The sequence below is a fragment of the Mauremys reevesii genome, linkage group 2, assembly GCF_016161935.1.
Source record: "Mauremys reevesii isolate NIE-2019 linkage group 2, ASM1616193v1, whole genome shotgun sequence".
NCBI classification, from domain to species: Eukaryota; Metazoa; Chordata; order Testudines; family Geoemydidae; genus Mauremys; species Mauremys reevesii.
The window spans coordinates 90993283-91015619 of record NC_052624.1 but is presented as its reverse complement, the minus strand read 5'-3'; the positions used below and the strand labels follow the sequence as shown (position 1 = coordinate 91015619).

General features: G+C 41.1%; 1 protein-coding gene across 1 annotated transcript; it reads right to left on the bottom strand.

Moving 5' to 3' along the window:
- Positions 1 to 14848: 14848 nt before the first annotated feature.
- LOC120398490 (probable G-protein coupled receptor 141) lies at positions 14849 to 18719 on the bottom strand. The gene is made up of 2 exons (XM_039525951.1): positions 18435 to 18719; positions 14849 to 16874 (listed from the first exon to the last, which is right to left on the bottom strand). Exon 2 carries the CDS (start codon positions 16841 to 16843, stop codon positions 15980 to 15982), a length of 864 nt encoding a protein of 287 aa, XP_039381885.1. The 5' UTR covers positions 16844 to 16874; positions 18435 to 18719; the 3' UTR covers positions 14849 to 15979.
- Positions 18720 to 22337: the final 3618 nt, after the last annotated feature.

The window sequence follows — 22337 nt, the reverse complement described above, 5'->3', positions numbered from 1 at the left end:
TCCAGGCACCAGCGCTCCAAGCGCGTACCTGGGGCGGCAAGCCGCGGGGGGCGCCCTGCCATGCTTGGGGTGGCAAAAAAGCTAGAGCCGCCCCTGACAGTTTCATGTCAGTTTGAGGGTCAAAAGAGGGTTGCTATGGAAGTTCAGGCTGATCCTTTGTACCAAAAGCTCACTCTTTGTCTGCTGGGCTGCTAGAACACAGTCTGAACCAGTATATGCAATTCCCCCCAGGGGTGGTACTTCTCTGGCATTGTTTACTTTTCTAGAGATTTGCAATAATTACATAGCTCTCCCACAATTGATTTTAGCTCCTGGAAGAAGCTCTGTAACTCTCTCCTCCCCATAGATTTAGAATACAATCCTTAGCTCACAGAGATGCATATCACATATTTGTAGAATAGGGCTGTCAATTAATCACAGTTAATGCATGCTATTCATGCAAATCAAATTAACTAGATTTAAAAAAGAGTTGTGATTAATCACAGTTTTAATCACAGTGTTAACCAATTATAGATTTACAATCCATTGATTTCAATTACAAATATTTGCACTGTACAACTCGAAGCATGAAGGGGGATATGAATGTTTAGCAAATCTGGCACATAAATACCTTGTAATGCGGGCTACAACAGTGCCATGAGAACTGTTCTCACTTTCTGGGGACATTGTAAATCAGGGGTTCTCAAACTGGAGATCGGGACCCCTCAGGGGGTTGCGAGGTTATTACATGGGGGGCCATGAGCTGTCAGCCTCCATCCCAAACCCCACTTTGCCTCCAGCATTTATAATGGTGTTAAATATATAAACAAGTGTTTTTAATTCATAAGGGGAGTTGCACTCAGAGGCTTGCTATGTGAAAGGGATCACCAGTGCAAAAGTTTGAGAACCACTGTTGTAAATAGGAAGCGGGCAGCATTATCTCCCATAAATGTAAACAAATTTGTTTGTCTTAGCAATTGGCTGACCAAGAAGTAAGACTGAGTAGACCTGTAGGCTCTAAAGTTTTACATTGTTTTATTTTGAGTGCAGTTATGTAAAAAAATTAATTCTACATTTGTAAGTTGCACTTTCACTTTCATAAAGAGATTGGACTACAGTTCTCGTATGAGGCAAACTGAAAAACACTATTTCTTTTGTTTATCTTTTTTATAGTGCAAATATTTGTAATAAAATAACAATATAAAGTGAGCATTGTAAACTTTGTATTCTGTGTTGTAACTGTTGTAATTTGAAATCCATTCATTGTGGATATGGGAGGCTCAGTAATGAAGGGAGATACAAGACTGATTTTAGTATTGGAAAAAGGAATGGGTAAGGAATTAGAGAATCAAAGCAGAAGAAGAGCATATCCAGAAGAATGTTTTGCAGCTAGAATCAGACACGGGATCCAGGAAAAATACCAAGCAAGGACTTGGGTCAGATTTACAAAGCATCTCAGTGGTCTAAGGCTCAAACTTTTAAGCGCTATTATGCTAGTGGTATTTACATACTTTACCCACATGGGCATTAGGCACCCACCAGCCTATGAAGTAAATAGAGACATTTCAGGACCTAATATTATAAATCAAATCAAAGCTGTCTTGAAGTAAAAGGAAGCAGATCTGCCCCCATTCACCTGTGTCTGCCTCAAACAATCATCTTAAAGTCCACCACCACCACCACCAGTTGCAGCTCTGGCCTACCCAAGTACGTTCTTACTATGTAGCTTACTGGTTTTCAGTCGGCGGGGGTGAGGGGTACCCAACTTTCAGGGGAAGCGTGAGCATGGTGAGCCTTCTAATAATTCAGTAATTATAGTCTATAAATGGGGATTTTAAAAACTCACAAATATTTTGCTGGGATTTTTTTTGGTCTTACTTTACCTGTGATACTTATTTAATCTGGTGTTCGGATTTTGTAGTTCCCAATTAGTCTGATGCTGGGTAGAATCAAGGGACTTCGATTCGATGTGATGAGATTCAATGCGATGCAATTTGATTCAACAAGGCTTTATTCAATACGTAATAAAGGAGAGCCCCTGGTACAAAAAAATCAGGCAGAGTCCCTCCAGCAAGGAGCCCCTCCCCTTGCTATTTTATAGCACATGGCACTTACATAACAAGTTACATAACATGAACCTCTAACCAATCAGAGTTAACTTTTCCATATATGGATTTTTTTATCACATACTCATAGTTCTCCATTCCACATGCTGAGCTCACCCCTCTCCTCCTGGCCTTCTCTAGAATGTTCCTAGGCTGGTGAGCCACAGCATGCTTCCCTATGCATAAGTACCCTGCAAACCACATTTTATCCAAAATGAACACAAGCATACCCTTCACTAGAAACCATTACCTCAAAACCTTATGTTTGTTGAGGAAAATTTGTCAACAGGACCCATCTTTTAGTATGAAAGCTTTTCCTTCCATCTTTATTTCTGAATTATTTATGATCTGTTTCTTTAATTTTCTAATTTCTGGATCCTAGTCTTGTCATTAAACCAGATCAATATTTTTAGCTTGGTCAGTAACAACCTCTATAGCATCTATTTCCCAAATTCCTGATTTAGAGAACACCCATTGTGGTCCCCTTTGAAACAGCTCCTTTGCTGCACTACCTATCCCTTTATTGGATATACTCCATGGTTTATTCTTTGTCTGTGCATTAACCTTAACTATTTTGATCTTATTTCTCTTTTCCTTAGCTCACATCTGGACTTCTTGTAGTAGACCTGCATACCTAATAGGTTTCCCAGCTTCACTTAGAAATCCTCTATCACATACCCAGTTGGAGTCAGAATATATTACACGGCCCCATTTCGCAGTGCCAGTACAATGATTGATTGCTTCACATACTGCAGCCAATTCCACCTCCTGAACTGACTTCACATCAGGCAAGGCAAATCCCTGTGCTTTTTCCCATGCTTCTACATCCTATATTTCAAATCCACTAACTGCCTTTGCCTTGATATACCTAGCTGACCCGTCCACATATAATGTAGGAATTCCTCACACCTTTCATTTCGTTCCCAGTTCACTTACACTGCCTGCCTGAATGGGTTATTGGGCAAGTCCATTTTTTCCTCTAATGGGCATTCAGGCATCTCTCCTTCTACAAAAATGGCCATGGCTATTTCTTCAACTTTACCACTGGGTACAAATTCCAACTCATAACTAAACTTAACGCTCATTTGGCAATCCTTTGATTTGAATCCCTTTGTCCTTTAACTTTCCTGACATCAAATAGATCAACAGGGTATAATCAGAGGGTACCATTATTTTCCCTGTTCCTGTAAGTGGTGAGAAATAGCCCAATGCCAAATTCAGTGCCAATATTTGTTTTTCAAATAGCCTGTATTTCTAGTCTACACCTGATAACATTCTGGAAGAGTATGCCACCGGTCTCCACCTCTCATTGTCTACTTGTAATAAAATTGTTACCAGGACTGCATCCTTCCCTGTCATGTTAATTCCAAACTTTCCTCCTTGTTTAATGTTTGTTAGTGTGGGGGCAGTCATTAAGACCTGTTTTAACTTTGCAATTGACTTGGTATGTTCTGAAGTCCACTCCCAGGTGGCTCCTTTTTTTAACAATCCATACAGTGGCCTGGTTAATTCAGCATAATCTGTTATAAAATGTGTGCTGAAACCTGTTCTTCCCAGAAATTATCTCGATGCTGTCTCAGAGGTAGGTCAGGGTAGAAAACTGATTACCCTCACCTTCTCTTGATTGGGACTTCTAGTGTCTGACCAATCCTGATTTCCAAAAAAATTGACCTCTGATTTGAGTAATCGTGCATTTTTTTAAATTTAACTTTAACCCCATCTCTACACATCTTCAATACCAGTGCCATGGCCTCTTAATGTTCTTCTCTAGCCTCTGTATAAATTAACAAATCATCTACATGTTGTATGACTTGATTCCTGCTTTTACACCCATCCAACTCTTGTTTCACATGGGCATAAAAAATAGTTGGACTGTAATGGTGTCCTGGTGGTGAGTAGGTGCAGTTGCTTACCCTCAAAAGAAAAGGCAAATTTATACTGGCTTTCTTCTGACAACAGAAGTGACCAAAAGCCATTATTAAAGTCCAACACAGAAAACCATTTGGCCCCCTAACTCACAGCAGCTATGACTTTCTGGTACCATGTAACCACCAGGGCTACTGCAGATGTACATTTATTCAGTGCCCAATAATCAAGAGTTAATCTACAGGATCCATCTGGCTTTTTAACCAGCCAAATTGGAGAATTATTCCTGGAGTAGCACACAACCTTTTTTTACCCTGGGACCCCTAAACTTAAATAGACATACCTGTGGACCCCCAACCAGAGGCAACATGTTGGGCTGGTGGAGTTATGTCCTCCCCCAGATTTCTGCCTTCCATTTGGCCCTACTCCCTGAAGTGCTGATGTAGTAGAGCAGAGTGGTGGTGTGTCTCCTTAGTTAGCTGCTGCCTGTTCATGGAGTCAATGATTGTGAGGCAACCTCTTCTGATGACTGGAGGAGATCTCTCTTTTACAGTGATGCTGCAATTTTTGGTTGCAACCCACCTCACAACCCAGACAGGTTGGGTGGCCACTGAGGTGAGTCAGGGGATAGAGGTGGTGCTCTCTCCCCAAACCCCACCATCTGGGGCTGAAGCCCAAGCCCTGCCACTTGGGCCTGAAGCTTCATCCTCGCACATTGGGGCTCTGGCTCAGTCTTCAGCCCCACCTGGCTGACACTCATTTTATTTTGGCAGACCCCCTGAAACCTGCTTGGAGACATCCAACGGGTTGTAGATCCTAGTTGAGAACCAGTGGAGTAGCACTCCCAAATTACTCCCTGTTCCTCCAAACTTTTGACTGCTTCTGTTTCCTCTCAAGGATGTACATACTGGTTTTTGATTACTTTTGTTGCCTCTTTTGATTACTTCTATTACTTCTATAGCTCTATTGCCTCTCAAGGATATATGTATTGTACTTGTGGTTGTGGGTCTGGTCCCACTACTAAAATCTTAGTATCTAACCTTCCACAGTCATGTTTACTGGTGGCATGCATTGAATATGCAACATTGCGTATTCAACACACACCTCCCTGACATCCAGGTCTAAGTCCAGGTTTTTCCAAGAATGATTTGTTTTCCTTTTATAGTAAATATGGTCTGATCCATGGGAATCTGAGTGAACGCCCCCACCCCACCCCTGTGATGGACCCATAACTTCAAATTAGCCCTATCCATAGTTATCCCATTTTTACTCACCCAGTCAATACCAAGGATACACCTTTTCTTGGTAAGACAGCAAATTCCTGATTCACCATCCGTCCCTCAATTTGAACAGGTAGTAGTTTGGTCACTGGAACTACTGTCCCCTACCTATTACCCTGCTGACTTCTGTCCATTTTTGCACTAATTCAGTAGGTTGAACTTTACCTTCCTCCCTAATGGAGCTGGATGCCTCAGTGTCCAGCAACACCCCTTCCTCTTGAGTACCCCCTATCTTACAGATAATACATGGGCATCCTCAGGAATTCAGAGTAAAATTCAGAGACCAAATCCCCACGCCTCCTGCCCAGGCGTGGGGGCTTCGTCTCCCTAACAGGAGGCTTTCCCCTCCCCTGTTGCTCCATCTGCTGCTGATGCCATGGCCTTATTTCTTCCCTTGATTCTGTTGTTTTCCTCTTCTAATTGCCTAAGTTAACATTGCATTTCATGGGAAGGCATCCCTGGTTACCTATCCAGGTCCCTATGTCAGTAAGGATCTATCCTGCTGAGACTGTGTCCACAATTATTATTTTGATTTCCCCCTTTTTTTGGTGTCCAGCCCATGATGTTATATCATTAAAGATGACCATTTATGTAATTGATATTACCACTGTTATATAATTATCATAAATCTTGTACAAAGTGTATCATGTAAGGTGTCAATGGAAAAGTTACAATCTGTCAAGTATGATTATCCTGTTTATATGCATGCATCATCTTTGTATCTGAAGTTATTAATATTGGCTCTATATTTGTATCTCCAACATGTGTTTTGTTCCTCGGTGACACCCACCAGATAGAATTTACATTAGAGCTATGTGTTGATGGCCTATCAAGGACACTTCACTCTTACAGTGGGCCATTAAAGAAACTGATTCTGTCCAAATAGCGCTTGCTGAGGATACCTCAGACAGCAAGGAGCCAATGGGCACCCCTTCTGATTCAGCAGACCATGAAGGGTCATGTGATATGTTCATGTGATCCGGGACTCCATCTTGGGCCAGTAACTTTCCACAAACAGGGGCTGTGGGCTTTGTTTTGAACAGTAAATGGCACATGGCAAAGAATATAAAAGACCCCTGAAATATCTCCATTTTGCCTCTTTCCTGCTCTAATTCTCTGGACTGTGGATTTACAACTAAAAGGAGCATCTTGAACTATGGACTGGGGCCCTTCCAATCTTTTGGAAGTTACCAGAGAGACTTTACAAGCGAGCAGTCTGTTCCATCACTGCTACCAAACTGATATAAGGACTTTGCCATCATTTGTATGTATATGATTAACCATTTAACTCTTATTATTATATCTTTAGTTATAGTTTACTAAGGACTGGCTGACAGCATGATATTTGGGTAAGATCTGAGATTCATATTGATCTGGGGATACATGTCTGATCCTTTGGGATTAGAAAGAACCTCACATATGGTGAAATGGGTTTTCAGTAACCACTCACTATGTTAGATTGGGTTGCCTGAATGATAGCCAAGGGCTGGAATGCCTAAAAGGGAACTGTGTTTGGCTTCTGGTTAATCAGTGTGGTACTGCAGAAGCTCTTTAGTTACTGGTCTGATGAATCTAATTATAGAATAAACCACCAGCTTTGGGGATTGTCTCCCCTATTTCTTGCAGTCTGCCCTGAGCGGCATTCTCAGTGTGGCCCATCCCAGGCACTTGTCACATGGCCTATTAGTCCATCCTTGCCTGCCAGACTGATTCCTTCATCCATTCCACTGTTGGGTATATAGGGGCTGGCATTCCAGACCACCTTTCTTCTGTACTTGATACACATTCTCATGTATTATGTCTTGTTTCCTCACCTGAACTCACTCCCCCCCCCCCAGGTGACACTCACCAGATAGAATTTACTTTAGGGCTAATGTGCACTAAATCTGCTTTCACTAGAATATCCCTTATGGGCGTTTCTGGACTGGTGACCAATTTCACACTTTCTCTAATGTTGGGATGTAAACTGTCCGAATAATAATTTTTATACTCCACTCTGTCCCTATCTGCACCTTGTACAACCGTCTAATACACAACCCACAGTCTTTCCTCAAATTCCCCAGGGGTCTCATTTGCCTCCTGCCTTGTTTGTGCTAACAACTTCATGCCATTATCACCTCCCAGTGCCGCGGTCAAGAGAAAGGGTCAAGTCTGTCCCCACTCATGGGTTCCATTTCAAGTGCCATCTGGCAACCTTCCCCCTATTCCCGGAGAAGTTCATTGTAACCATTTTGCTACATCTTCCCCAGTAAGACCGTTCAGCATCACTGCCTGATCTACCCCCTTCAGGCACTTAAGCACCTACCTTCTCTGGTCTACCAAATTGTGGAAGGGGTTTACATCTCTGGCTACACTGGTCAATTCAGTGGGACTCAAAGAAGTCTTTGTAGTGACTCTGGTTTGTTGATTATTTGGATCAGGTGTCTGTAGAGTTTTAGTCACTATAGACTCCACAGGAAACAGTGGCCGTGGATACTGCCAAGTCTTTATATTTGGATCATACCATGTTTCTACTCCTTGTTCTACACTTCCCACCACATTTGTCATTCATACAACTACTGCCTGTTTACTATCATTTCTAATCCATCCAAATTTTTTAGCATTTTCAATGTTTGTACAAATGCACCTTTCATTTCACAACATACTCTCTGTAACTCAGTATACATTTCATCCTTATTACAATACTTCAGTTTCAAATATTTTTTCTGAGAGGATTTTTACCAACTCGGAGGATAAGCCCAATTGTGATATTAATTGTTCTGGTTCTGTTCTCATCTCTTCCACCTGTTTCTGCCACAATATAGACAGGTCCTTTACTTGATTTTTGTTTCTTACATTCAACTTTTAGGGATGACACCTTATCCTTCATGGATGTCCCCTTTAAATACAGTCCTTCTATTAGAGCTGTCTTAGTTTTATCTGCCTTAATTCCTTTCTTGTTAATAAAGTCCAGATCCAGGACTTGGATTTCCACTAACCAGAAATCTCCCTTTCCACATATTTCCATAGCCTTCAACAGTCCTCTGCTGTGGCCTGCTACATAGTTTTCTACCCAAGTGCCAAGAATTATTAGTACATTGGTTCTAAACCAAGGGGTGGTGAGAAGATGTTTGGTCATGATTCAATCAAGATATATTCCTAAAGAGTACCCTCTGCCTTATCCTCCAGCCTGGTTTGCCATATCAGTTGGACTAGTTCTTCATAATAAGGCTATGAGTTGACAATTTAGTGAAAGCATCTTTATTTTCCAAAGGCTACCTGGCTTTTTATTAAAGGAAATACAGCCCATATGCTGAATTTAATGTAACTACAAACCCTTACTGCAATCATGCTTCCTGGCCTGTTGCTTAGAGCAGAGCCAGAAGGAACCACCATATTATCTAGGTGTCCTGTGGTCTTGGCTGTCCAATAGGCCTTCTGAGCTAAAACTTTTTTTGCAAATCCCCCTTTTATAACCTACACCTAAATGCCTGCCGCACTTTTGTGTGTCAGTCAGTGTTTCAATTGTCTCAGATACAATTTCTTTCAGTGGTTGCATGTCTTCCTGTTATAACGGTTTCATTATGCTTAACCTACTTTGTGGTTTTAACTGATAGAAAAGCAACCGCTTTGAGCCTTAAAAACAACTTTACTTTGCCTAGAAATAGCAAAGCTAATTATAATTAATTCTACCTAAAAGTGACCTATGTTATCATTTTATATTAAGTGCCATTTTGCATTATCTATCCTTTAGAACTAAGGGAACAGGACTTACTATATAGGATATCACAAGCAGACATCTTAGAAGAGTGAAGGAATTTAAATACCTACGATTAATGGTTGCTGCTGATGGTGTCTGCCTGAGTGATGCCTGGCATTGTACTAAAGCTGCATAATATAAATGGCGGGAGCTGACCCCAGGTCTCTGTGGCAAAAGAATGCCATTAAATTAAGGTCAAATTACAGTTGCATACGCTTTACCTTAATGTACAGAACAGAGACTTGGCCAGCCACAAGAAAGAAGATCAGTATGCACGCTGCCATATAAATATAGATGCTGAGAATGACAAGGTGGGTGAGGTAATATCTTTTATTGGACCAAACTCTGTTGGTGAGAGACAAGCTTTCAAGCTTACACAGAGCTCTTCATGTCTGGGAAACTAACTCAGGCTATGTCTACACTACAGCCTATATCGGCATAATTTATGTCGCTCAGGGGTGTGAATATTCTACTGCCTGAGCGATGTAAGTAACACCGACATAAGCGTTCACGTGCACAGCGCTATGTTAGTGGGAGAGCTTCTCCATAGAGTGTTTTCACCAGACGCGCTGCAGCCACATAGCTGCATCCATACAGCTGCGCTCCAGCAGTGCTGTACATGTAGACATGCCCTCCGTGTCACAGATAAATACAAGGTGGAACATAAGCATAAGCATAAGTAGTTAACACACATATCAAGGGACCATTCAACGTCAGGTGGCCCATTAACACCTCTCCAGTCATTAGGGAGGAAAGGATGCGGGGTGGGAGGGGAAATGGAGGAGCACCTGGCGTGGGGGGTTTAAGGAGTTATAAATTGGTGTGATAAGCCATAAATTCAGGGTCTCTGTTCAGTCTATCATTTTTAATGTTTAGTAAAGTTATGAATGTAAGCTCTCAGTCTCATCTTTTAAATGTTTCCTTTGATGATGAGGTCTGATAGGCCAGATATAGAGTGATTGCTTTGTGAAAGTGTTCACCCAGAGGTGATGTAGTGTTTTGGTCTGTTATTATTTTCCTGTGTAAGTTCATCCAAGAGCACAGTGATTGTCTGGTTTCACCCACATAGTTGCTACTGAGGCATTTAATGCACATGTTGTGATAAGCATGTGTAAGACTCCTGGATCTTGAAATGTGTATTGTGGAGGGTGTTTATCATTGTAGCAGTGGAGATATGTCTGCAGGTTTTGCATCTGTTCTGGGAGGGTTTGGTGTTGCTTTGAGTTGGCGTGTTCTTGTCTGTGGGGAGCTTGCTTCTGATGATGAGCTTGGAGAGGTTGGGGGGATTGTTTGAAGGCTGGAAGACAGGATCTGGCCAAGAGGTAACTATAACAGGACTGCTTGGTTAATAACATTTAACATTCCTGTGGTAGGAAGAACACCTCAGCAGCCCAACACTGCGGCATTTAACTTCAGAAAGGGGAACTATGCAACTATGCAAAAATTAAAAGGTACAGTGACTAGAGTGAGATCCCTGCAAGCTGCATGGACACTTTTCAGACACCATAATAGAGGTCCAACTTAAATGTATACCCCAAATTAAAAAAACACAGTAAAAGAACTAAAAAAGAGCCACCTTGGCTTAATAACCATGTAAAAGAAGTAGTGTGAGATAAAAAGGCATCTTTTAAAAAGGGGAAGTCAAATCCTAGTGTAAATAGAAAGGAGCATAAACACTGCCAAATTAAGTGTAAAAAATGTAATAAGAAAAGCCAAAAAGGAGTTTGAAGAACAGCTAGCCAAAAACTCAAAAAGGTAATAACAAAATGTTTTTTAAGTACATCGGAAGCAGGAAGCCTGCTAAACAACCAGTGGGGCCCCTGGACTATCAAGATACAAAAGGAGCACTTAAAGATGATAAAGTCATTGCAGAGAAACTAAATGAATTCTTTGCTTCAGTCTTCACCGCTGAGGATGTTAGGGAGATTCCCAAATCTGACCCTTCCTTTGTAAGTGACAAATCTGAGGAATTGTCACAGATTGAAGTGTCATTAGAGGAGGTTTTGGAATTAATTGATAAACTTAACAGTAACAAGTCACCGGGACCAAATGGCATTCACCCAAGAGTTCTGAAAGAACTCAAATGTGAAATTGCGGAACTATTAGCTATGGTTTGTAACCTGTCCTTTAAATCAGCTTCTGTACCCAATGATTGGAAGATAGCTAATGTAACACCAATATTTTAAAAGGGCTCTAGAGGTGATCCCGGCAATTACAGACTGGTAAGTCTAATGTCAGTACCGGGCAAATTAGTTGAAACAATAATAAAGAATAAAATTGTCAGACACGTAGAAAAACATAAATTGTTGTGCAAAAGGAAACAAGGCTTCTGTAAAGAGAAATCATGTCTTACTAATCTATTAGAATTCTTTGAAGGGGTCAAAAAACATGTGGACAAGGGAGATCCAGAGGACATAGTGTATTTAGATTTCCAGAAAGCTTTTGACAAGGTCCTTCATGTTGTCATGGGATAAGAGGGAAAATCCTTTCATGGATTGAGAAGTGGCTAAAAGACAGGAACAAAGAGTAGGAATAAATGGTAAATTTTCAGAATGGAGAGGGGTAACTAGTGGTGTTCCCCCAATCCTATTCAACTTATTCATAAATGATCTGGAGAAAGGGGTAAACAGAGATGTTGCAAAGTTTGCAGATGATACTAAACTGCTCAAGATAGTTAAGACCAAAGCAGACTGTGAAGAACTTCAAAAAGATCTCACAAAACTAAGTGACTGGGCAACAAAATGGCAAATGAAATTTAATGTGAATAAATGTAAGGTAATGCACATTGCAAAAAATAACCCCAACTATACATACAATATGATGGGGGCTAATTTAGCTACCACTAATCAGGAAAGAGATCTTGGAGTCATCATGGATTGTTCTCTGAAGACGTCCACGCAGTGTGCCGTGGCAGTCAAAAAAGCAAACAGGATGTTAAGAATCATTAAAAAAGGGATAGAGAATAAGATGGAGAATATCTTATTGCCCTTATTTAAATTCATGGTATGCCCACATCTTGAATACTGCGTACAGATGTGGTCTCCTCATCTCAAAAAAGGTATACTGGCATTAGAAAAGGTTCAGAGAAGGGCAACTAAAATGATTAGGGGGTTTGGAACGGTTCCCATATGAGGAGAGATTAAAGAGGCTAGGACTTTTCAGCTTGGAAAAGAGGAGACTGGGGGGATATGATAGAGGTATATAAAATCATGAGTGATGTGGAGAAACTAAATAAGGAAAAGTTATTTACTTGTTCCCATAATATAAGAACTAGGGGCAACCAAATGAAATTAATAGGCAGCAAGTTTAAAACAAATAAAAGCAAGTTCTTCTTCACACAGCGCACAGTCAACCTGTGGAACGCCTTACCTGAGGAGGTTGTGAAGGCTAGGACTATAACAGGGTTTAAAAGAGAACTAGATAAATTCATGGAGGTTAAGTCCATTAATGGCTATTAGCCGGGATGGGTAAGGAAGGGTGTCCCTAACCTCTGTTTGTCAGAGGGTGGAGACGGATGGCAGGAGAGAGATCACTTGATCATTACCTGTTAGGTTCACTCCCTTTGAGGCACCTGGCATTGGCCACTGTCGGTAGACAGGATACTGAGCTGGATGGACCTTTGGTCTGACCCATTATGACCATTCTTATGTTCTTAATCAAGGTGGAGATCAAAGTCTCAGTATAGGGACCAGATGTCAACGGATCACAATCTGCATGATAGTGTGGCATATGCTCATGAGTTTTGGAAGAAGGCTATAAAAGTCTCTAAATCCAAATAGGGAATTAGCAGGAAAGAGGAGGAAGAAGAACATAGCCCTTAGAGAGAAAAGAGTTTAAACAACAAAAAGTATGCATGTATGTTACCTTACTGAAAGTTTAGCATTTCCATCAAGACTTAAATAGGCCTGACTTAGCCCATGGACCTCCCCCAGACCCCTTCTCTACTGACCCTGCCTCTCCTCCTGGCTTCATCATGGCTGCCCTTTTAACAGTTCTAAAGTTCTCTGTTTAAGGTTTCCTGCCTGAAGGGCCCATCACGGAAACTGGAGGTGTTGTGCCCAACTTGGACAGAGACAAAAGGTCAAAGGCCTTGACACCTGTATTTTCAGTTAAGCAATGGTGATCAGGATATCTAAAATCATTGATTAGATGACTTCAAATGTGCCAGACTACCTAAAACTGACTTATTCTTTAGCAAGCCACACAATAATCATCAAACACACGGAGGGTCACATAATAGTCACAAAAATATTACAGGTGCCTTCAATAGTCTTTAAAATATGTAAACACGCACCCACAAATCAGCCTGTCTGCATGATGTGCAACCTAGGGGATTAAGGGAATTATTTAGGGCCAGATTTGCCCCCCCACACACAAACTGAGTAATAGTTTACTCGTGAAGTAGTCCCACTGAAATCAACAGGATTATTCAAGGCCAGATTCTTATACCTTGACAAGCACTGGATAGTCCCTTACTTCATGAGCAATCCTATTGACAAGGGACTACTCAGTGTAAGTGTGGCAAAATCTGACTCTTAATAAACCTACTGTATCTTTGACAATTGTCTTTAAAGAGCACGGACAAGTGGAAAGGTACTGAAAGAAGAATGGACCTTGCAATTACCATTCCTTAACACAGTCTGTCTCTGTTCTAAAAAAAACAAATAGAAGCATATGGACCAGGGGTGGGCAGGGGTGTCTCAGCCTGGAGCATGCTCCTGCATCCCAAACTCCTCCTCCCCAGCCCCACTCCAAAACCCACACCCCCAGCCGGAGCCCTCAACACCCCCCAGCATCCCACTGTCCCAGCCCGAAGCCTGCTCCTGCACCCTGAACTCCTCATTTCTGGCCCCATCCCGGATTCCGCACCCCCAACCAAAGCCCTTATCCCATCCCACACCCCAACCCCCATTTTGTGAGCATTCATAGCCTGCCATACAATTTCTATTTCCAGATGTGGTCCTCGGGACAAAAAGTTTGCCCACCCCGGTATAGACAGTTAAAAAGGAGCATTAGGATCTCTGGATGTACATTCGACTTTCAAAAATAGGGAGTAAGTGGCCCCAATGGATGGGTGGGAATGTTTTGGATGTGTGGCAGGGGTGGTGGTTAAGGGCAAGGTCACTCCTTTGGGATTCTCAAAAGCAGACAGAGCCTCTTCCTGTGTCCAAACAGGTGCTGCTATTCAGAGGAAAAAAGAACTCAGTAGCTGAAGCTTAACCTACTCATCTCACAGCCACTGATTGGCTCCTTCAAATATAGATCCCGTTGCATTCTGATGACAAAGACCACCAAACAAACTGCAGAACCAAAATGCACAAGACTGGGACTTGCTGCATGTGCTGTGGCGCTCTTGGGAGAGAACTGGGTAGGGAACAGTCTGTGCTAGAGCTGGCGGATCCAGGGGGGGGAATGACAGAGTGGGGCCTGAGATGAAAGGCCATACCGCAACGGGGCATCATCAGAGGCAGGCCTCAACTATATGCTTTGTCACCATGTCACTGATTTTAAATGTATAAGTGAGGGAGAGGAAGGGGCATAGGTGCTGGAACTAGGGGTGATGGGGTGCTGCTGCATGCCCAGCTTGAAGTGGTTTCCATTATATAAAGGGTTTACAGTTTGGTTCAATGGCTCTTGGCAGCCCCGCTATACAAATTTTTCCAGCACCCCTGGGAGGGGGAAGAGAAGACAGAAGTCCCCAGGAGCAGGTGCTATTATTAACCACTGAAGGCTATTAACCACTGATGCCCTATCCCCGGGGTCACAAGGGGCTGACGAGGAACATGATAGGAGTGTAAGGGGAGAGAAGGAAGGAAGCCTATGTAGAAACAAATGGTTGTACATATACCCCCCACATGCACACACTCACATAGAGCTGATTGAAACAATTTTCATTTACTTAAATTATTCTAGTATCACTTTCAATTATATCGGGAACCTCAGAAATACAGCATCCAGCAGTGGGAATCAACAATACAACTTAGGAACATTAAGCAAAAACAGTTATAAGAGAGATGATTTACTTCTTTTTTTTGGAGGCTGATAAAATACTTCCCTTGTGGCAGGGTTACTATTTTCTTGAAAAACCAGACCACTTGAGACTGCATTACAGCTCCAGTCCGTATGGTCAGAACCCCAGAAGTATCAGCAGTAGATGCCGTCCTGCTGTAGAAGTGACACTAAGCAAATGTGAGAAAAGCTTGACCTTTTCTGTCTGTATTTAAATTACCAATTAGCAGATTTAAATGAAGAAGGTAAGAGCAGAGTTAGAGTAAGATGGCACAACAAATAAAAAGTTGGTATAGATGTGCTGAGGAGAAGAACAGTAGGGTTGGACTCACCTATTTAATTTAAGCCTCACTCCCAATCCTCCGGTGCCATTTTCCCACTCTTTGGACATAGCTCATTTTCTTGTTAATTCAAAAACATTATTGCAAAGCACATGAGGGAAAAAGGCAACTTTTGGGTTTTGGTCTCTAGTATCAAGTGCTTCAGGGGAAGGTATAAAACCCTCAGAATGGACAATTCTGCAATAATGTGCTCCAGGAGAAAAATTCTTCCTAACCTTTGGCCAGTTAGAGGTTGTTCTATGTTAATATACCATCCTCAATGTGAGCTAATTCTGAGAGCAGATTTATTGGGTAAAGTGAGCTATTTTCACTGAGAAACTCTTGAGTAAATGAGAAGGGCTGACTACTTAGCAGTCACTAGAGATGAGCAAAGAGCATTCTTGGTGAAATTTGCTGTTGCTGCAAAGCCAATATACTTAGGCAACTTCAAAGATTAGAAGAATACTTATGCATCATGGCTTTTCAACCCTCAGGATAGAAAATGAGAACCAACAACTTCTGTCTCCTTGGGCTACAAAAGAATGAAAATTATAGAAATCCAAATAATGTTGTCCTCATAGGGAAAAGTCAGTAGTCCTTGTAACTCAGTAAACTCTTGAGTAGTTTTCTTATTTCCAAGAAGAGCCAAAATCAAGGTTTGCTGTACCAGTAGTTCATAGTTTAATGGGCTATTCCTGCTATGAAGCATAACATATCCAAGCAGCACAGTGCTGTGAAAGCTAAGAAAATTTCATTGTATAGGAATAGGTTATGGTCATCCTCCGGGGGAAAATTCTGGATGTAGTATATTCTGAATACATGATGAGGTATAAAGCAGACTAGTATTACCAAGATGAAAAAAAAACTCTTGATCTGAGCCCTGAATTCCACATGTGAGTTCATATCAGGCCAATACTTCATTGCCAATTGAAAGATTATAACTAATTGGATTATGGAGAGCACAGAGATTGTTGCCACCATAATACCAATCATGCAGTAGTTTGCTATCATCATACCCTGCTCCTGAATATCTCTGTGGAATTGAAAGCATTTAGAATGGTTATACTTTTCAGAGGTGCCATAATATGACAAAAAAATAGGGAAGATAACCAAAGTTCCCACAAACCAGACAGCAGTAATCCAGGTTTTAGTGTACCATCGCTGAAATTCCAGTCTCAAGAGGCGTATTATAATAATAGCTACATAGAAAATGAAGGTGATGTACATGTGGGCATAGATCATGGCACTAATCATTTTGCAGGTGAACCACCCAAATTTCCATTCAGATGAAATGTAATAGGTAAGGCGGAAAGGAAGGCTGAGTAAGAGAATTGAATGTACCACCATGAGATTGATGATAATGATGGTCATCACAGATTGTATATTCCTTTGAAACAGTTGACGGGCCATCATAATGACTCCAGCAATGCCCCCTGCCAGATTGATACTATATAGTGTTATCAAAATCAAATGCCGTCTCTCCGAGTTCTGTGGTAATGTTCCATTGGGTGACGAATCCTGTTGTGCTGAGCTTGTGTTAAACATCTTAGAAGTTCTCTTTTCTTTTCAAGGCTACCTAAAAATACAACAATGGAAGATGCATTTTAAAATCTGCATTTAATCTTTGCTTTCTCTATGGCTACTCTTGTTTTTTTTAATTATAGAATGGCACAAATTCATGAAATAACGTTTCCTGGATTGTGTTTGAAAATGGTTTGCTCTACATAAGTATATAATCTTATGAATATAAAAATACATAGTCCTGATACATAGTACTCATTAGATCACACATGTTATTTTTATACTGGCTGCATAAGTACAAACCCTTTATATCTGAACTTAGATCCATTTTTTCTTTTCTTATTTCCCTCCAGATATGTGAATAGTTGGAATAGCCAAGATAGTGTCTGTTCATCATTTTAAAAAATAACAACAAAAACCCTGTTATTATGTAAATTAAGTCTGAAGATGAAAACTGTTGTTGGAATATATAAACATGTTTGTGTGCATGATGTGGACCACCATTTTAATTTCACTTAGGCTACTGAAGAACCAGAAGATGATAACAGCTGTCAGTCACTAGATTCCTAGGCTGAATTAGAGCCAGCAAGCTAGAAGTAAATGACTCCATATCCTATCACCTTATCCTTTCAATCTTCTATCTACAGAATTTTACCTACACCCCTCTATTTTTGGAGGTGGGAAATAGCTGTGAACTATTTTAGGACTGAATTTCTAAAAGGTATAGGTCCGCTTGCACATGCTAAATATAAATGTTTGCATGCAGTGTGTTTATAGTTATTGCAGTTATGCACACAAATAAGTAGATGGATGCCCAACTTCCTGTTCTCAAGCAGTTATTCAGTTTGCACACGTGCAAAGTACAGTAACTGCATATAAATTGTGTGCATGTATGTATTGCATGAAATCCCACCTCTTAAAAATATGAGCCTTAAAGTAAAATAGACTTTATAACAATGGTTTACAGATTAGAATAGTAGATTGGGCTCAGCTTCCTATTGTTCAGGAATTTGGTTTCAATAATGTAGTTTAACTAGCAGTTCTTAAACATATTCCTGCTCATATACAATATCCTATCTCAGTGGTTTCAAACTTTTCATTTGCGGATCCCTAAAATGCTTTCAGATAAACTCCAAACTTTTACTAAAACCTAGTTAAAGCATTCTGTAAATGCAGAAAGTAATAGACAGATAAACTCTCAATACTATATTGAATAAGTTACAGTCCAGATTCAGAAAAAGACTTTCCTTTCATTTCTTTTAAATATACATTTAAAATTTTTTAAAATAGTAAAAAATGTACAACTGATAGAATTTCAAGTCAAATTGCAGAACTGACAACTTTGATATACAGTACACTAAAAAAGACTAAGAATGTTTAATAAACATTAATAACTCTGCCTTTTCACTCTCAACTTAATCATGTTCCAGTATATATGATTCATATTTCAATAGGAGCTTTGTACAGGTACACTTTTGTGTTGTTACAAACAGGATAATTATAGCATTGCATGCCTACAGTTTCAGTGCTTTTCAAAAAATCATTGCATTACTCAGGAATAATATTGTCACTATCTATTGTAATTTGTAACTAAAATACAAAGAAGCAATGTTACCTCTTAATGCGTTATTATCCTGATTTCTTTTCTTCCTTCTCCGTTTCATACATTGCATGGTACGTTGCGTTCAATCTCACCGTAAAGAGAAAGCAACATGTATTAGTAGCCTTCCTGTAGGCATACTCTTGCTTTGTCCACCCACCTACAGGAAGGAGCTACTAGTGTTACTTTCCTAACCCCACACTAAGGACTAAAAGTTTCCAAAATGCCATAGAGTAGCATTTGGTGTGAACTTGTGGGAGGTACAGGTACTAGCTGCCCAAGCTAGGCTAATCTTTTTGGCTAGTCTTTTTCAAGTTAGATGGTGTAGCAGGGTAGTCTGTCCCTTTAAAGACTAGGGGATGTGGCACCAGCCACGCCTCTTTGATTATCAGACTCAGCTGAGAAGTTGAGAGACAGAGAGAGAGAGCCTATAAAAGGTCTGAGAAGGCTCAGTTGCAGGGAGACTTTGGGAAGGAGTTTGGCTCTTATAAGTCACCCTGGAGCAGAGTATCAGAGGGGTAGCCGTGTTAGTCTGGATCTGTAAAAGCAACAAAGAATCCTGTGGCACCTTATAGACTAACAGACGTTCTGCAGCATGAGCTTTCGTGGGTGAATACCCACTTCTTCAGATGCAAGTCAGAGAGAGCAGAGAGAGGTGCAGAATCGGAAATGCCTATGGGTCTTGACAATCTGGTTTATTTGTGAACTTCGTGGTACTTTGTGGGGTTTTGTTTGAATTAGGGCTGTCAATTAACCAGTTAACTCAAACAATTAATTCAAAACAAGTTGACTTGATTTAAAAAATTAATTGTGATTAATCACCATTTTAATCGTTCTGTTAAACAACAATAGAATACTAATTTAAATTTATTATAAACATTTTGGATGTTTTTCTACTTTTTCAAATATATTGATTTTAATTACAACACAGAATACAAAGTGTACAGTGCTCATTTTATATTGTTTTTATTACAAATATTTGCACTGTATAAAAGATAAAAGAATTTGTATTTTTCAAATCACCTCAAACGAGTCCTGTAGTGCAATCTCTTTATCATGAAAGTGCAACTTACAAATGTAGATTTTTTGTTACATAACTGCACTCAGAAACAAAACAACATAAAACTTTAGAGCTTAAAAGTCCACTCAGTCCCACTTTTTGTTCAACCAATCGCTAAGACAAACAAGTTTGTTTACATTTATGGGAGATAGTGCTGCCCACTTATTTACAATGTCACCTGGAAGTGAAAACAGGTGTTCGCATGGCACTTTTGTAGCCAGCATTGCAAGGTATTTATGTGCCAGATATGATAAATATTCTTATGTCCCTTCATGCTTCGGCCACCATTCCAGAGGACATGCTTCCATGCTGATGATGCTCAATAAAATAATGTGTTAATTAAATTTGTGACTGAACTTCCTGGAGAATTGCATGTCTCCTGCTCCTGGTTTTACCTGCATTCTATTTCATTGTATAGCAGTCTCAGATGACTACCCAGCATATGTTGTTCGATTTAAGAACAGTTTCATTGCAATTTGACAAAATGCAAAGAAGGTACTGTGACAAAGCTCCGAGCCTGTATTGGTGGGTCCCGCGCTTTCGGGTGGATTCAGTGGCCTCAGGAGCTCGCTAAGGCCCTCAGTGTGACCTCCCCTTTCTCAGGATAGTGGCAAGAGTCACAGCCTACCGAGCTACTTTCATCACAGGCCAGTATGGGAGGTGGGGAGCAGGAATACCCCACAGTCTCTGTTGCTTCTTTGAGCTTAGTAGACGCAGTTCGGCCTCCTGTCTGGACCGAGTCCTGCTTCCCCTCTCAAGGGGGTCTCTGTAGAGTGGGGGGTGGGAGGGAATCTGGGCCCAACTTCTACTCCGGGTTCCAGCCCAGGGACCCTAATGGTAGCAGCTGTTGGCAGCTTCTCCTTCACCACTGGAGCTGCTTTGATTCCCTGGGCCACTTCCCCGTGGTCCCCTTTTTCTAGCTTCACCCTTACCTCAGGCTTCAGCAACGCTTCTCCAGCTTCTTTCACCTGGGGTTCTTCTGAGGCAACTAGAAGGAGAGCTTTTAAGCAGTATGAGTGGGACCTTGATTGGTTCTAGCTGTCTCCATTAGCCTGATGGCCTTAACTGGTTAATTGGCATCAGGTGTCTTAATGGCCCTGGGGTAGCCTTTGTTTGGCTATCCAGGGAAACGGACCTGCTTGCCTAGGTCCCGGTGCTCAAAGGACCACTCTCTTATATCCTTCTGGTCTGAGGCCATCACAGTACCAGTATGAGATTTCTAAATATAATTACAGCACTCGACCCAAGGTTTAAGAATCTGAAGTGCCGTCCAAAATCTGAGAGGGACAAGATGTGTCAGAAGCCTTAAAAGAACAACATTCTGATTTGGAACTACAGAACTCAAACCACCAAAAAGGAAAATCAACCTTCTGTTGGTGGCATCTGACTCAGATGATGAAAATGAACATGTGTCAGTCTGCACTGCTTTGGATAGTTATCGAGCAGAACCGGTCATCAGCATAGAAGCATGTCCTCTGGAATGGGAGTGAAGCATGAAGGGACGTACAAATGTTTAGCATATCTGGCATGTAAATGCCAGCTACAATAGTGCCATGGAAATGCCTATTCTCACTTTCAGGTGACATTGTAAATAAGAAGCAGGCAGTATTATCTCTTGTAAATGTAAACAAACTTGCTTGTCTTAGTGATTGGCTGACTAAAAAGTAGGACTGAGTGGGCATTTAGGCTCTAAAGTTTTACACTGTTTTGTTTTTGAGTGTAGTTTTGTAACAAACAAAATCTACATTTTTAAGTTGCACTTTCACAATAAAGCAATTGCACTACAGTACTTATATGAGCTGAATTGGAAAATTCTGTTTCTTTTGTTTATCTTCTTTTACGGTACAAATATTTGTAATAAAAAATAATATAAAATGAGCACTGTACACTTTGTATTTTGTGTTGTAGTTTAAATTAGTATATTGGAAAATGTAGAAAACACCCATAATATTTAAATAAATGGTATTGTATTATTGTTTAACAGTGCAATTAAAACTATGATCAATCACAATTATTTTTTTAATCTTGCGATTAATCATGATTAATTTTTAAAACCATTTGACAGCCCTAGTTTAAATTAATAAATCTGGGCCCTTCAGGAAGGGCTTGAAAGACTTGGGTTGTGATGTCAGTCCTTCTGGGGTTGGTAGGACAGGCCAGCATGATTACAGACAGATAGAAACTTGTTAAGTTGTTTGACTAATTATATGACCTACTGTGAGTTACTCAGGGGTGAAAGTAACTTAAAGGACTTATGGTACGCCGGAGTTCTGTGGGGGGCGTGGCCTCAACCAGAGGAGGCGGGGCCTCAGCAGGAAGAGGTGGGCCTTTCAAGATTTAAAGGCCCTGGGGCTCCAGCTGTGGCTGGGAGCCCCAGGGCCTTTAAATCATCCCGGAGCTACCAGCTGCAGAGGCTGGTACCAGCTGCAGAGGTAGATGGGAGCCCTGGGGCTCAGAGGCGAATTCAAGGGCCCAGGGCTCTGGCCGTCGCGGAGCTCCGGGCCCTTTAAATCACCATGGGAGCCCAGGGATTTAAAGGGCTTGTCGCTCCCTGCAGTGGCAGGAGCCCTGGGCCATATAAATCCCTGCCCAAGCCCGGCTGCTGGAGCTCCAGTGGTGATTTAAAGGGCCCGGGGCTCTCCACAATGGCTGGAGCCCTGGGCCCTTTAAATCACTGCCACGGAAGCCAGTCCAGTCCAGCATGGCGTACTGGCTCTTGCCGGTATGCCGGACCGGACCAGCTTACTTTCACCTTTGGAGTTACTAGATTTTGTTATTTAGCAAGTTAGTAACCAAAATGTAATAATAAAGGAGAAGATTCTGCATCACAAATGTACTCTTTTTTTCTGTTCTATAAC

Excerpts from the sequence above, each read along its gene's own strand:
- LOC120398490 (XM_039525951.1), bottom strand. The coding sequence starts at position 16,843 with ATGTTTAACACAAGCTCAGCACAACAGGATTCGTCACCCAATGGAACA.